Source organism: Sarcophilus harrisii, chromosome 3 (genome assembly GCF_902635505.1).
Source record: "Sarcophilus harrisii chromosome 3, mSarHar1.11, whole genome shotgun sequence".
Lineage (NCBI taxonomy): Eukaryota > Metazoa > Chordata > Mammalia > Dasyuromorphia > Dasyuridae > Sarcophilus > Sarcophilus harrisii.
Window position 1 is genome coordinate 409,544,430 of NC_045428.1, and position 17,610 is coordinate 409,562,039.

Below are 17,610 nucleotides of genomic sequence, written 5' to 3' on the forward strand. Positions count from 1 at the left end.
TTATTAGATTTTGCTTTTTTAAACAGCATTTTAATTTTAAAATGTCACTATAATAATTGTAAAACTTGGCATCTATCAGAGTTAAGTTGATAAAGGGTGTTTTCGTATGGATCAATTCCAGTTCTTTTCTCTATTCTCCTTTATTTTTTTCAACTTCATTGGGAACTGTTATATATATATATATATATATATATATATATATATATATATATATATATACACACATATATATATATATATATATACTGAGGGATGTTGTCAAATTAATTTAGAAGGTGAGAGAATTAACTTTCATGTCCACCAAACAGTCCTATATTAAAATATTATATGGCATAGATTTCCATTAAAAAAAAAGATATCCAGATATATCTTTCTCTGTCAGCTATTAAGATTTATTGGTAAAGGAAGCAGTGAGGATATAGAAGCAATGAAAAAAACTCACGAATTTAATTTAAAAAAAAAAACCTAAGTGCAAAATTCCTAAAGGTTTTTTTTTTTTTTTTTTCCCCAAGATGGTTGAAACTTTCAAGGCAGATAATTCTTTTGTAACTGGAAAATCTTTCTCTGCATTTTTCTATTGGGCTTAGAATTTCCCATCGCTCTTTCGTCTCAGCTGTTGAGGTAGAGGTCCTTGACATTCTGCCTAATTGAAGAAACAAATTTGATCTCATGGGGAGAAACTGGGGAAAGGAGAACCTGAAACAATATTGGAAAGGTCACAGGACATTCAAGTACACCGGTTTCAGGCAGTAGGGGGAAAAGGCTTTGGTTAAAAGCTGGGGTAGAGGGAAGGAAGGTCAAGACTACTTGCTCCTAAATGACTAGCAGCAGGAGGTTCTCCTGCCTCGCCCTACTTCCGCAGGGCCAGTCTCCACCTCTCGCTCCCTTTCTGGCTAGGTACTCTCCCTTCCCACCTGTGGGGCTCCGGGGCTGGTAGAACTGCCTCGGCGACTCCCCTGGTGGTGGGAATGGGACCGCTTCGCCTTGCAGCCGCTCTGGTTTAAAGATTTCTCCCCACCGGACCCCGAAAGGCAAGCAGCCCTGGGGGGAAGGAAATTCCTCCTCGGTACGCACCCACCCGTGCCTTGGCTCGCCCTACTCTTTTCTCTCTCTTCCTCCCTCCCTCTTACATTCCCTCAGCTGTCCGGGAGGCACCCTGAGCTAGAAGAGCTGGCGGCGACTTTCTGTGTTCCTAGCTAGGGGCATGGGACAGGGTGGGTGAATCCGGGAGAGGGAAGGCGCGCGCACTGCGCCCATCCAGTCTCTGGGGGAGCTCATCTTGGAGGGGGCGGGAAGGGGATCGCCCTGGAGAAAAAAGCCGAGGCTTTCCCTTTCTTGTCAAGTCTGGGCTCGAGAGCCCAAACTGCAGCCGCGGTGTGGGCGGGAGGAGGGAAGGGAGACTGGGAGACCTAGCCTGGGGACAGAACAGGGCAACTTCTGTCTCCCTTTGAAAGTGGTGTGGCGGGAGCCTTGGGAGAAAGGGACAGGGCAGATTTCTAACTTGACCTCACTTCCTTTCCTCTCTCCTTCCCCCTCTTTTTGGAAAGAGAAAAGTTTTATATATTTATTTTGCAAGGTGGTGGTGGACTTAACTCATTCTAGCTAAGCTCGCTGGAGCAAGGGGTGTGCATTCATTGCTAATGCAGCAGCTGCAGCTCCTGGTGCTGCTCACGTCGCCGTCCCCTCCTCCCGACTCCGGCAGCTCGGGGCAGCTAGTCTCCCTGTACGCCGCCAAATGGCTACAGTGTAAACCCCACGGGGTGGGAGGCGCAGCGCCGCCTTTCGTTGCTGCTCGCTCCAGCCTGGGGGAAAAAACCTGCCTCTAGTTGCCACTATCGCTCCACGCTGCCCGGACTGTGGGAGCTGGCTTTCCGCAGGTGAAAAGATAGAAAAAGAAAGGGGAAGCGGTGGGTGGATGGCTCTCCGGGTGCCCGTGCCCGTTTGCGCGTAAACATCGGGGCAAACCTCCCGGGCTGCTCTGATCCAGCTTGGATTTCCCACTCTACGCAGCAGCTTGCAGAGTTGGAAGTGCAGCGAGCGCCACCAGCAGCGGGACCATGGACGGCCGAGCCCGGAGAGCCGAGGAACCCCCGGCGGCAGCACCGCAGCCTCCTCCCGCCTCCTCCGGGTAAGCCCCAACCGACCCACCCGGCTCAGGGAAGAAGCGCAACTGGAGAAGGGCGAGTTCAGCAAGGCCTAACTAAACCCGTTTACCTGCCTAGGCTAACGATTGCCCTGCCAGCTGTGCCAGGGTGAGTCACCGGCCAGCCAAAGGACCGACCCAGAGAAGACTTTCTATTTTTTTCTTCTCTCGGTCTCTCTGGATTCTGGCTGGTGGTGGTAGTTTTGTAGGTTTTCTTTGTTTTAAACTGGAGCTGCGCTGGTAATTTGAAGCTCGGTTGAATGCCAGGGATTGGGACTGAGGAGTCCGGCGGGTGTAAAAATCAACAAAGAGCCCTTGTCGGGGCTCTGGAGGAACATCGGGCAATACCTGTAAGCGAACTCCCGGGAAAAAAAGTTTCCTTGGCAGAGCCGAGGGGCTGAGGGAGGAGATCTGTGTCAAGGTGACTGGGTGGGGAGAAGGGACTTGGAGGCAGCATTTGTAGGGCTAGGGAATGTTAGCTGTCAGATCACTTGACAGCTGAGGATTGTTGGGTGTGTGTGGGGGGGCAGCCTGCTGCTTGTCTTGGGAAAGGTGCAGTGATTTGGGGTTGGGGTGTGGGCGAGTGTGGCGTGCCAATCGCCCTTCTGTGCCAGCTTGCTCTCGATGAAGACTCTCTCTTTGGGGCCAGAGGAGTGCAAAATTTAACGGCAAATACCTATAGTTTTTTTTTGTATCCACGCGTGCTTGAAGAAGAGATAGAAAGGGGACAGACATCACATGATGAGTTAGTATTAAGGGAAGAATGTTTTCCTACCCGATATGCAAATGGTGACTGTTCTTAGCACTTGTGTAAACAAATCAGAGAACAGGTAGTTCTTCTAGAGATGGCAAGAACTTTAAAATAACTTAAGGTTTTAGTAACTACTAAGATGGAGAACATTAGTTGGGTTCCTGAAATGGAATACTACCTGTACCTAGTGCAGTGCTTCTTAAAAGGGTTTTTCCCCTTTCCTCACAACCTCCCTTCACCTCAGTATTTTTCCCCGCTTTTGTAACTAGTCTGTTGCACAGAATGCCTAAAGGAGAGTGGGAAGATGGTGAAAATAAGAAAGTTAAGGAAAATTTATAGTATGAGTCTGGTGAATGAGAGTTGTAGTTTTTCCTTCTAATTTAATGGATGCACAAGTCATTTTTCCCTGGAACATGACAGGAGTTTCCTTAGAAGCAAGTCACAGCATGTTTATTCATCACACTGGCCATGTGAACATTGGCAGTTGAATAGGGGAAACATGGAAAATTTTCAAAACAATGTGACTAATCTGAAAGATATTTAGTATGATGCTTACATTGAGGAAATATGTAGTATGCGAATTAATTCTTTAATTTTGTTCCAGATAACTGCCAGATTTTCCAATAGTTGCACTTTTCAGTTTATTCCTTTTCTCCTCCCATTTTTCTATTCACTTCAACATGTGTCTGCTAAGATGGAAGGCCTAGACAGGAACTTATGAAGATGAACCAGAATAAGTTCCTGACTCTTGGGACTTTACAATCCAGTTGGGAGGTAAAATGTAGACAAATAATTATAATACAAGGAAGAGAATAAGTTCCATAGAAGTAATAATAACAGCCAGCCTTTAGTGCAAAACAAAACACAAACTTTAGTAACAGCAAAACATTGTAGCACATGTTGTTTCTCACCTTTACATCCTATCCTACCTTGTCTCTATGACATTCATTACAATGGATAGAGCACCACTCCTGAAGTAAAGAGGATCTGAGTTCAAATGTGCCTCAGATACTTAACATGCTCTAGCTGTGTGACCCTGGGCAAGTCACTTAACCCTAATTGCATCACTTAACCCCAATTGCCTCCACAAAAAAAAAAAAAAAAAAAGAAAGAAAAAAAGAAAAAGAAAAAAATTTGGGGCTATTGAATTATACTAGTAATACATAGTTATATATCAGTTTACAAAACACTTTTCATACCATAACAGTTACTGTAGATAATACAAGTATTCGTATTCATTTTTATAGAGAAGAGATTTGAGGTTTAGAAAATTAAAATGATTTGTCCAGAATCATACAGCTAACAGGAATGAAAAAAAAAATTATTGAGCACATTTCATGTGCCAGGCATTATGTTAAGCAGATTCTTTAATACTTGGGGAAACTGAAACAGTGGTTAAATGACTTATCCAGGGTTTCACAGCTAGTAAATGTCTGAGGCCAGAGTTGAGTTCAGTTCTTCCTGACTACAGGTTCAGTAACATCCACTGGCCATTTAGCTACCTAGTAAGTAGTAGAGCCAAATCTAATGGTCTTTCCTATGTACTAGAGTGACTAGTATATACTAACTGGTGGGGGGGAAAGCACAGGGAGGAGAAATTACTTTTATTGGTTTAAGGTTTAGCATTCCAGCAGATCCTATAATGACAGAATTTTGGCAGAAATGGGTCATTTCATGTGCTGATAATAAAACATACAGAGGACAGAATGCACAAGTAGTCCAGTTTGGTTGGAGAATAGAATCTCTGGATATAAAGACTTTTAAAAGTATACTAAGGGCCTCACCAGACTGAATATAAACATAGAAAAATGGTTTGACGTATTATATATGTATTAGGAGTAGAGGAAACAAGGTAAATATTATGTAATTATGCTAGGTTAATGAAGAAAGTTTTAGTTTGTGGTTGTAATTACACATAAGGCTTGCTTATTAGCAACTAGAGAAAAGTTAACTGTTTAAATTCTCCAAAACTTCAATACTTTTATTATCTGAAACCTAACAGTATGTTGACTGATTTGGTAACCTAGAAGTGAATTATCATAAATCCATTTATACATTTGTTCCCATTTTGTTCTTTTCACAGAGCAAATCCTTTTTTTGACGATTAGAAGAAAGGTGCTAGATAACAATTCCCTAAATTATATTTTTTCCAGAATGGGGAATTGTGATTCATTTTGCTAACTGATGGCCTGATGTTGCTCAAGCCCCCAATTTACTTCTTAATTATTATGGTGCCATTAATTCAAAGAAGAGCTTATTCCTGAAATCACCTCCTGTACCCCTTTTACTTCTAATAATGGTTTTGTTTTTGCTTTATACCCAATCAGTTGTGCTTTTTGGGGGGGAGGGGAGTGCTTTCTTTGTTAAAAAAAAAAAAAAAAAGATTAAAAATTTCTTACCTTGGAAGAAATGTATTTCCTCTAGAATTAAGAATCTCTAAATTTCTAAATTAGTTTTTTCAAAACAAAACAAAACACCCTATAATTACATTAAAGTTATGAAACTGAAAAACTTGGAAAATTTTTACTTCTTGTCTTACCTTGAATTAGGCAGCAGGACTCCTATCTGCCCAGTCAGTGCTTTACTAGTAGTCCTGAAGGTACTAAGTTCTGATTTATTAGATGTCACTAATTGAGATAGTGATGAAGCTTTAAAAAGAAGGTTGGACAATAACCTAGTCACTCTTTTCATTGGAGAACTACAGCATACTCTCTAATTGCTTTCTTATTTTATTTCTTAAAAGTACACTAAATGTATAAAGAATACTTTTATTTCTGCAAGAATAGAAGCTTAAAATGTTTCTGTAGGTAGCCATGGATTTCAATCAAATAGCAAGCACTTATTTAGCTCTTAATATATGCAAGACACAGTGCTAAGGATTGAAATTAAGGGACAAAAATGAAACAGGATCTAAAATAATTGTTAGTTTTTAATGTAGAGTATGTTTTTAGTTATTGTCTTTGGGGATTTAAATTAATTTAGTGGATTTTTAAAAGAAGCTTGGATCATCAACTAAAGTTTTCTTTAAAGTAAAACTGGACTTCATGTCGTGATATTAAGATCTTATTTGTAATATTTTTTTTAAGTAGGAATTTGGGTTACCCGAAATGATTGAATTAAATTGTTAATGTAATTTTCACAGACTTCCCACTTGTAAAATGAGGTCTTAGGAAAAATTGTGCAATCCATAAAGCATAACATTTGAATTAGTTATTTCCTCCAAATGAGTTATGGAATAATTGAATAACAATGTTATGGCTTTTCTTATGTTTGTAGCACCAGGTGTGGTTGATAATGCTATTTCCTATGCTAATCTGGAAAATAGCCCCATTCAAATAAATGTTTTATTTAGAGAGTCATCAGAATCTGTTGACCCCTATTATAGGTTGAATAGTCTCTAGTGGGTCCTCTGGATACCTGTATGTTCTTTGCTCTCAGAAAGAAAATGAGTTATGTCAGGAAAGGGTAAATGAATAACATTATTCAAGAGAAGAAAGTGGCTTAGAAGAATGCTTAATATTGTACATATTCTTAAAGTGCACATGTGCTTTGCTTAATTAAGATACAGCCAAACTTATAAGCGATATTGTAGAGTGATAAATGAATGAATGAAAAGCTTTTTTTTTTTTTTTTTTTAGTGTTCAATATGTGCTAAATGCTGGGGAGAGAGAGTAAAGACAACTCCTGCTCTCAAAGGAGCTCAAATTCTAATAGTAAAAGAGAATGCATATGAGAGGTTTCACCTGCAGGACAGATGGAAAAGCCCTGTGATTCCTAGCAAGGCAGTTTAGAATATATGTTCTTTAATGTCATTTTCCATTTATTAAAAACATTTCTGATGTTGAACCATTGGGTGGTAAAAACTTTTTTATCAAGGTCTTCAACTATGTTTGCTAAGAAGGGAGAGGTTGTAGAACCTGCAAAAATAGTTTGCCAGGTGGGCTCTACAGGAGTTGCTTTACAAAAGAGTTCATTTTATGAAATGATTTGTCTGGTTCTTTTAAATGTTGAGTTATTTGGATTTTTAAAATGCATTAAAATAATTTTTGATTAAAAGAAAGATTTATATACATGTTCAGTATACATCACTTACATAAAGTAAGACATACCTCTGTATGGAGGGCTACATAGAAATCTTTGGGGAGGGATAACCTCTAATCTAGCAAACTGGGTAGGTAAGAGTCACTTCTACTTAATGGCAAGGAATGGACTAGCTGATCTTTCAAGATATACTGAATCTATTCACTGAAAATTGTAAATAATTTTGTATTATTTTTTTTTTTTTGAGTTGTAGAAAGTAGTCAAAGATGTATTTTTGTTGTTACTATTGGACTTTGCTGTGACTTTTTTTGTGGAATTTTTTTCCCCATCTGTTATACTAAAAAAAAAACAAAAAACAAACTTTCAGGGTGGGAGAGAAAAGTTTCCCATGATTAATTCCCAAGGGTCAAATGTCTACAGTCTTATATAAGGACTTATCTAAGGGAAATTAATCCCTTGATAGACTACCAAAAATGAATATGGTTATTTTGGTAACATTAGAAAAATTCAGGTTGTTTTATTGCTTTCCATTTCAGTCAGAGTAAATACATGGTGCTAGGTTTGTAAATTTTAAAACTGGATGAACAAATCCTTATTGTTTTCTAGACAGAATGTACTATGTAGCTGAGGGTTTTTTGTTTTTTTTTTTTGACACCAAACAGCAAGTATTTAATTTTTTTTTTTTTTTACTGTAAGAAATAGAAAATTAGTACTGTTAGAGCTAAAGAGAGTTTAAAAAAATCAGAATTAGAATCTTTAACAGTTAGAAAAGGTTTAGTTCATCAACAAGCGTCTATTAAACACTTGCTATATGCCAGACACTCTATTAGGGGCTGAAGATATAAACACAAAAGACAAAAGATATTTTTATAATGCCAGACAGCATTACTTAACTTTATAGGTGTAGATCATCATATTTGAGTGTCTGCTGTGGACCAGTAAATGTACTCAGTGATGTAAGCTATAGGTTTGCCAATTCTCACTTGACCAATTAATTCTGTGACCCTAGTTAAAGGTTTAGTGAGGATCTTACTTAGTTTGGAGTGAGTGATAGTTTCTTAACTTTCTGTTTCTCAATAATAACATAGGGTCTATTAAAAGAAGTATGAATCCAAAAGGTACCCTCTTTGCCCACTTTATTAATCTCTAGTTCCCTGAAATTTAATTTTAACAATTCTGAATATAATTTAACAATTCAACACATAATTATTAAATACCAACCATTTATGTTATGGATAAATTGGAACATTGATTCTTTGTGACATGAATAATAGGTACTATTTACATAGAGCTTTAAGGTTTGTGGAACACTTTACTCATCATATTTGGTCTATACAAAACTCTAAGATGATAGGTGCTCTTATTATTCATTTTGCAGATAAGGAAACTGAGGCTCACAAATGTGAATTATCTTCCCCAGGATCACATAGAGACCACTTGTATCAAAATTTGAACCCAGATCTTTCTAACCTTGAATCTAGCCTTCTATCCACTGTACAGCTACATAGAGTGGGTCTATATTTATAGTCTAGCCAGTAAAATATTTATTTTTCAAGAGACCACTGTATGAATAAAGAGAGCAGTGTGGATATTGTGGTGTACTTTTTGTATTCTACCTCATATATATCACAAATTGATTATATAACATTTGTAATTTGATTCTTCCCTTTTCCCATTCCTTTTACCCTCTTCCTACTACTTAGTTCTGAAGTAAATAGAAATGAGATAAATGCAAGGCAAGTAATAGTGACAGCAGCAGTTTAAGCCACTTTCTCCTCCCCCCAACTATTTATTATTTGAAATGAATTAATTTCTTAGCTGGTATAAAAGATATGATTATTGCCCCTGAGTTCCTATTCTTTATGTAAGTATTCTTCAGCAGCTGATAGCAAAGTAATAACTTATGACTTATTCTGGCTCAAAACCGAATATCTAAGATTCTCTGGATTTTACTCTTCTCCTATGTAGCTTAAATAGTTGATGAAGCCTGATGTGCAACATCATCCTGCCATATCATAGGAGTGCTCACCTATTTTTCCTCCTTGAGTTCTTTCCTTCCATTCCCCACTTCAGCTTCATTTTCTGCCCAGAAAGATACTTGTAGAACCTTTTAAAGGATCTTAGGCTATTTCTTCCCTTCATGTCTATTTGGCCTATTTACCTCATAAATCCTAGGACTCCTCCCTGCTTAGCATTTTCAACTAGCTCTCCACAAGTTTCCTGGGCCAAGACACTGGAGGAAGTTAGGTGCTACCCAGTTGCCATTCTTCCCTTGTTTCTTGGATTGGCGTTATTTATTCTACATCTTTCCTGGCATTGTCATTTAACCTTTACCTTATATTGGGTATGAGTATGTTGGGTGGGCCAATACATGCTAAATACCCCTTTTGGCTGAAAAATAACTTCCTAAGCAAAGCTCTGATTATTCTACTCCTTTCCTTCCTTAGTGACACTTAAAAAAAACCCTGTGCCTATATTTATTGGCATATTTATATCCCTTTTGATACATGTGTAGAATTTTCTTTTTTCTTTTTTAAGCATCCCTTCCTAAGAATAAGTTGAATACTTTTAGTTAGGGAAAAAAAAAATTTGCTTACTTCCATTAAAGCCAGCCTTAGAAAAACAGAAAAATTTCTATAGACAGCTGTTATTTCAGATGGAAAGAAAGTGGCTTCACATGAATCATTTTCCCCTTCTGTGTCTATTTTTCCTACCATTTTAATCAGGGAGAAAGAAAACTTGTTTCCTATCCTTTTTATCAGAGATTATAACCTTTAATCAGAGCTTATAACCTTTAATCAGAGCTTATAACTGGTAGTGAAAAGGTACTCAATTTAAAACCAGAAGACCCAAGTTTAAATTCTGACTAGTATGTATTTCCCAATCCATAAAATTATTGGAATGGAACTACATAAGATCATTTCCAGGTCTAAATTGAGGATGCTAATTTTTATTTTATATTAGTCCCTTCTTTATGTTGTCAGTATTTTAGCTGGGAATCCGTGGTAAAATAGCTAAGAACACAATTCCATAGTAAAAAAAAAGACTAGACTTTCAACATTTGACCAAGACACTTATTCGAGATGTGATTCTGAGCATGTCCCTTCACTTCTTTAGACATAATTTGCCTCATCTTAAAAGTGGGTAGTTTGGAGTTAGATAATCTGGGTTAAAATTCCACATGTAGTATTTATTGTATGTGTAACTTTGAACAAGTCATTTAACTCCTCTGAGGTTATTTGTAGAAGTAGGATTGGATTAAGGGACCACTTAAGACTTTAATTAGTGAGCCTTTGGTTGATATTGTGGGGAAAGTGAGCATTCAACTATAAATCTTGTTTGTGTTCTTAAAGAGGACCTTGACATCAGGAAAGTGATAGCATTGGAGAAATGTTTGTTGACTTTTAAAAATAAATTCTATAGTATAAATTCAGTTGCCATGTATTTGTGATTATAAATGGCTTTATATATATATATATATGTGTGTATATATATACTTGTATATACCTACACATATTATTTTTACATGTCTTTCCATAATGAAAAACCGTGTGTGTGTATGTGTGTGTGTGTGTGTGTGTGTGTGTGTGTTTTTCTGGTGTGAACAGTATTTAACATATTTGAACAGAATTGAGAACATTTACCAGATTAGTGGTTTTCTGGAAAATTTTCCACTCTGATAAAATTGGTATAAAGTGCAAATCTGATCTGTAATCTATATCAAGTTACTACAAAGCTTCATCAAAGTGTGATTTGATCCATAGTGGAAGAGATGTTCAGCAGTTTAGTCATGGTTAGAATTGTATTGTAATTAGACAAAACTTTATTTGGCATATAAAATAATCCAGCTTCTGTATTCCTGTTGCTGATTAAATCTATTTATACTGAAATTTAGAAATCCCAAATTTATTTCAAGTCATGTAAACAAGAATTTATTAAGTACCTGCTCTGTTCCTAATACTATATTAAGGAATGGGGATATAAAGGAAAAAACAAACAAACAAACAAACAAACAAACAATCTAATTCAAAACAGTCTCTGCTCTTAAGTAGTTTACAATCTAATGGAAGAGACTTGCACATAATCATGTACAAAAAGTTATACGTAGTATATATATTGGAAATTTCAGATGGAAGATGCTAGTACTAAGAGGGGATCAAAGATCAGAATATTTAAATAGATTTAAATTTACTCCATTATACATAGTAGATATACATTGTATATTTGCAACTAAGTAATGTATGAATTTTCCATTTTCATGGATATTAAATATTTTGTCTATTGGTACGTATAAACAGATCGTGAAGTAGGACTTGAATATAAATCTTGCTTTAGACACTAGTTGTAAGACCAACTTTATGTCATTAGACATTTTATTAGATAAAGGCAATATAGATATATAGTGTTTAGATATTAAGCTATATACTAAATATGTGAAATAGGGATAATAAGATCACCTACCTCACAGGATTGTTGTAAGAGTCAAGTGAGACCAATATAGCCATTTGCAAACCTTAATGTGCTATAATGCTGTTGTTCAGTCATTTCGATTGTGTCCAACTCTCATTTGAGGTTTTCTTGGCAAAGATATTGAAATGGTTTGCCATTTCTTTTTCTAAGTTATTATTATTTTTTTTTTTACAGATGAGGACACTCAGGCAAACAGGGTTAAGTGACTTGCCCAAGTCATAACTATTAAGTATCTGAGACTGGATTTAAATTCAGATCTTCCTGACCCCAGGCTTGGCATTCTATTAACTGCACCACCTAGCTGCCCTCAAAGCTAGTAAATGTTAACAATTATTATCATCATCATCTTTACAAAGTAATAACTAGTACAGTTATTTGAAAGCACCTAGTGAAACTGTACTGTGATTATGGATTATTATTCTAAATCATGCTGTTGTTTTTTTTCCCTACTTTTTAAATGGATAAAATTGTATTTTTTCATGATGCAGAGAAAATTTCTGCTATCTAAAGACTAGCCTTCTAAACGTTTCAGATTTTTGAAATGGCTTTGAACCCAAGGCATCAAATCAAAGATTTATAAGAAAAGATGGGAAATAGGATAAATAAGAGAGTCAAATGTATTTTAATTAAAATATTGTAATGTATTGGGAGAAAAAGAAAGAGAGAAGAGGGCAATGATAATTCCAAAATACTTTTTTTTAAAAGTGGCAATAGGAGCAAGGAATTAGAAGTTGTGAGGTTGAACAGCTGATACCTGAACAATGGAGAAAAGAGATAGATTTAATCTATCCTCAAACTTTTTAAATAGAGGTCCAGTTCACTGTCCCTCAGACTGTTGGAGGGCTGGACTATAGTAAAAACAAAAACTTTGTTTTGTGGACCTGTCATAAAGAAACTTCATAGCCCTGGGTAAGGGGGATAATAGTCCTCAGCTGCCACATCTGGCCCGCGGGCTGTAGTTTGAGGACTCATAGAAGGTAAACTGGATGAATGTTTGTGTACTCTATAAAGATAGATAGCAACTTCCATTTCAGTACAGTTTGGTAGTTGCATAGGAGCAAGGTAATACTAGTTGGTAGGATATATAGAGGTGTGAGGTAAATTAGATGCTTAAGGACATTTTCCACACTTTTTTTTTTCAATAAATATCAACAAATGTTCATAAATATACTGTGTATAAAAGAGGCTGTGTAATGTAGTATCTAGAGACAGCCTTGGTTTCAGTCTGATTTTACCTCTGATAGAGGCTGAAGTAGCCCAAGCAATTCTGAATAGACTCTTGAAATTACAGATGAGTATGAGTTGCTGGTCTGAAGAGGGAATTTCCATCCTGGAAGTTCCTTACAATATACTGGTGAAATCAAAAGTCTGAACAAAAAGCAATACAAAACAATCAAAACCTCAATGTGCAAGGAGGCGTGGATTGCAAGGTGTGTTGGTGGAGTGGGTTCTTATAGTTTGCCCTAAGTGCCCCAAAATTCTAATTATAAATCTGTATTTTGTCATTGTTCTATGGAGAATGTTGGTACAGCATTTGTCTAAATATATAAAAAACTATTTTGATAAGAAAAACTATGGAAGGGTAAGCATAATTACAAAAAAAAAAAATAAGCAAGCCCTTCAATTTTTAATTTATCATATTCAGTTGTATCTTTCCCCTTATTTCCCCATTCCCTTTCCATTGATTGTTTCATTTTTAGGTTAATGTTTAAGCAGGGTTAGTCCTTAGATATGGCCCGCTAATGCAATCCCAGTTTATTGCTCCAGCACTGTCAATATTCATTTGGTAAGAATGGATTTTTTTCTTGTTCCCCCTCAATGGCATTTAGTATAGATAACAATTTGTCATGATCAGTGCTACTCTTAAGCTTGAAAAGTAAGGGAGAGAGACAGAGACAGACACAAAAAGAGACAGGGACAGAAAGAAAGAGAAAGAGAAATTAATCGGAGATGAGGAGGGAAAGAATGCCAAGCTTCTCTGATTATCTTAGTCTGTGTACTCTGTAATTTAACCCTTTGTCTGACAGGGAAAGAAGTACATTCCATTGATGCTTTTAAAATTCTAGTGATCTTTGACAATTGTGCATCTCCTCCCTCCCTCCCCCCAAACATGCAGTAAAAACTATGGGAAAAGTTTCTTGATTTTTTTTTCTTTTCTTTTTTTTTTTTTTTTTTTTTTAATTCTTAATAGCTTTTTATTTACAAGTTATATGCATGGGTAATTTTACAGCATTGACAACTTCCAAACCTTTTCTTCCAATTTTTCCCCTCCTTCCCTCCACCCCCTCCCCTAGATAAGATGGCAGGATGACCAGTAGATGTTAAATATATTAAAGTATAAATTACATACAAAATAAGTATACATGACCAAACCGTTATTTTGCTGTACAAAAAGAATCAGACTCTGAAATATTGTACAATTAGCCTGTGAGGGAAATCCAAAATGCAGGCAGGCAAAAATATAGGGATTGGCAATTCAATGTAATGAATGGTTTTTAGTCATCTCCCAGAGTTCTTTCATTGGGCGTAGCTGGTTCAGTTCATTACTGCTCCATTGGAAATGATTTGGTTGATCTCGTTGCTGAGGATGGCCAGGTCCATCAGAACTGGTCATCATATAGTATTGTTGTTGAAGTATATAATGATCTCCTGGTCCTGCTCATTTCACTCAGCATCAGTTCATGTAAGTCTCTCTAGGCCTTTCTGAAATCATCCTGTTGGTCATTTCTTACAGAACAATAATATTCCATAACATTCATATACCACAATTTATTCAGCCATTCTCCAATTGATGGGCATCTACTCAGTTTCCAGTTTCTGGCCACTACAAAGAGGGCTGCTTTTTTTTTTTTTTTTTTTTTTTAATTTTCAAAAGAGAAAGGGAAACATGGGATTATGTTGAAACTTCCATTTTTTCATTTCTGATCTAAACATATTACTATTTTATATTCTGTGTGTCACACATACATACATAAATGTAATTTTTTTTTCTTTTCTGAGAGCTTCTTTGATGTACTTATTACTTCAAACAAAAGGATGAAAATGTGTCAGAATTTCCATGGTGTTCTGAAGAGGACCATCATTGTAACAGTTTTTCTTTCTGCATTAATAAATATTTTGATATTATAGCAATAATGATGTAAAATAATGATTATGTTTAGGATTGAAGTGAGAAAAGGATCAGGAGGAATGAACACAACTAGCAGGAAAAATCATGGTATCAGATTAATTCAAGGCCACTTCCCAAACATAAGACCTGGACATCTTTAAAGCTTTCTTGCCTTCAGTTTGAGATGCTTCTCTCTGCCACCAAGTTTTGGTGCTTTTATATTTAGTAAACATAAACTTGTTCAAATAATGTTTTTATATCCCTTATTTACTTTACATTTATACAAAGAACTTGTAAATGAAAATATTTGAATTCAGGTCTGTCTTGTGCAGAGTAGTCATTTAGTAATGTTGAATTGAGTAAGTAATGTTGTTAATTAAAAGTAATCTTATCTAATCAGAAATAGCAAGTTTATCAGTAGTTGAGTTTAAATTTATTATTATTCAGCTCAGTGAATGTACTGTGAATTTAATTCCTTACATCATTCCACACTAAACCAAGCTTTTTGTTCTTTGGAGGTAACTGTCAGCTAGTTGGCAGATAGGCAGATTCAATTGGAATGTTGTCTTTTTTTATATATGTGAATATGTATGTGTGTGTGTGTGTGTGTGTGTGTGTGTGTGTGAGATATGTTGTATATATACATGAGTATGTGTGCGCCTGAGAACCTTTACAGATAAATATGATCCTTACTAAACTTCAACATCTAAAACTTTCTGAATTGAATTAATTATAAAAGATGTTTCATTAATTTAATGTGGAAGTATCATATGCAACCCTCCTCCCCCTTAAAAAAAACAAAACAAAACCTGTAAATATTTTCATTTAGGGTGCCATTTACCAGGGCATTGTTGCTGTGAAACTGGCATATGACACTTATTTTAAGTTTTAGAGTTTATAGTTAATCTGAGAATGCTCAATTATGAAATTCTTCCCTTAGCGTAAGATCATTTTACAAGCAATGTTTTTTATAGTGGTATTAATGAAAAAATGTGAAATTCATTAGTGTTGTGAGTGAAAATTCTAGGAATACATGCTTTCATTTTATTTGCATAGAAAACAGCAACTTTGAGTTACATGTAAACTGTTTTGTTAATAGCCTCTAAATATTACAGAACATGAGTACCTCAACATTTTCTACAACATGTCATTTGGATTAATGAACTGCTTTTGGAGGCAAAAAAAAGGGAATTAGGCATTGATCTAAGATGGACTATGTTTGAACAGGCACTGCATAAAAATTCTTTACATTTACAAATCTAGACTGTAAACATGCTTTCTAGAGTTCAGGTCTCTAGTAAGGAGAGGATATAAACATTGTGCACTGGTGACTGGTCTAAAACTGCAGAAGTTAGTTTCATTTACTGATAAAAGGAATTAATTTTCTATAATAAATTTCAAATGGAAAAGAAATTTATGAAAATATAAGTATAAATGGATATGTTTTTCCTCAAATTGGAGTTTCTGTTTGCATAAAAATAAGATGAAATTCTAATTAGAATTTATTAAGAATAATTTCAATGTAATGATAACTTGCTGCATGAATAGTGGAGCTGATTTAGAATATAGTAATTCCAAGATGTGTTTTAGTGCTTTTTATTAACTTAACATCTGAAAAATGTCTTAAGAGTCCTACTTAGTGAACCAGTATACTTAATTCATTTGCATTGGAATGTTAAAAATATTTAGAAATGATGATATAGCTCTTTGAAAAGGTGCACATTTAGGGTTAGGGAAACTTCTTGGTTGGAAAGTATTTATAATCTGGTCAAAGAAAAATGAGAGGATTATATGTAAATAACGAACAAATCAGTTTTAGATGAAGTCATATTTCCTTAAGATAAGGAGGTCACAAGATAAGAGGTCAGCATTTAAAATATTATTTTCAAAGAAAAGAGAAGTGTTAAAATTCAGACTTTTCTAAAGGGATTTTTCAAAAAGGTATAAAAAAGATGAAAAGTACAAGTTTATTTTGAATTAAGTTTTTAATGACATTTTATCATAATCCTAGATTATACTGTATTAAGTTAAATTCAAAGAATAGGGAAGGACTAGGTCTCCTCACTTTAGTGTTTCATGTGAAAATAGGTGAGAATAGAGGTTTTTATATCTACTCAGGAAGCCACAATGTGCAAATTGCAGCTATTTTTGCTTGTAAAATATTAATTAACCTTAATGAAAATTACGTGGTCTTTTATAGGATAAAAGTGGACCCTAAGCCTCCAGAATAGGAGACAGGGTATGTTGTAATTCCATTAAAAAAATAACCATCTCTCTTTGTAAGGCTATATAAAATGCCTCACCTTTTGTCTACCCTAATTTTCTCATCTGTAAAATGGTTATAATACTGCATTTTCATTTTTTTGCTTATAAAGACAAATATATAATACATAGAAAGCAGTTCATAAATTGAATATTTAAAATTCAGAATTTTGTGTATAATGCCCTCCTGTTATGTAGTGAATATAGAAGTATTCATTTATTTGATATTTAAGTTCAGAAGAAATAATAAAAATATTTTTGAAGAATAATAAATTAAATAAATATTCACCAGCAGCAAATTAAAATGAGACCAATGATAGTGTTTGAGATTTATTTCAACTAAAGTTAATTGAGAAGAAATGTTAAAGAAGTTGTAGGTATTGATGATTTTTAAAATCCCCTAAACATTTTATTATATTCATTTACTGATTTCCTCTTTATACTAGAAATGAAAAACATATATATTCTCCATTCCAGAAATGAAAATTTAGTTTATTGCTCTTAGTATTCTTTATTGTTATGTGTGCTACTGTGCCATAAACTGGTATAGAATGTGGTGGAAATCTTAAGGGTTGAAATTAAGGCATAAGTTAATGAAGAAGAGCCTAAGTAATTTCTCCTGAATCCTTTCTTTCTCTGTATATATGGCTAGCAATAAAGATCTCAATGAAAACATTGCCTGAAACTATCCCCCTGGAGATTTTAATCCCTATATGTAATCTCTGAGTTGAATTCTTTGCTGAAGTATAGATTAACTTTAACACTGTCCCTTTAGTTGATTAGGGCCCTTAAGTAATATATATATATAGACTGAATTGTTCATTACTACTATTT

At 35.3% G+C, this 17,610-nt stretch overlaps 1 protein-coding gene across 6 annotated transcripts in view; it reads left to right on the forward strand.

Annotated features, from left to right (window-relative positions):
* The first annotated feature begins 885 nt into the window (after window positions 1-885).
* Window positions 886-17,610, forward strand: part of COBLL1 (cordon-bleu WH2 repeat protein like 1) — a 175,686-nt gene continuing 158,961 nt past the window's right edge. Inside the window, exons 1-2 of one of the 6 annotated variants that reach the window (XM_031960558.1) lie at window positions 886-1,066; window positions 2,011-2,128. In XM_031960558.1, coding sequence (XP_031816418.1) covers window positions 2,058-2,128 — 71 coding nt within the window. In that variant the 5' untranslated portion in view covers window positions 886-1,066; window positions 2,011-2,057. Of the gene's footprint in view, window positions 1,067-1,323; window positions 2,129-17,610 lie in introns of those variants that run through there. The other 5 variants (XM_031960559.1, XM_031960561.1, XM_031960560.1 and 2 more) reach the window with 5 other exon arrangements.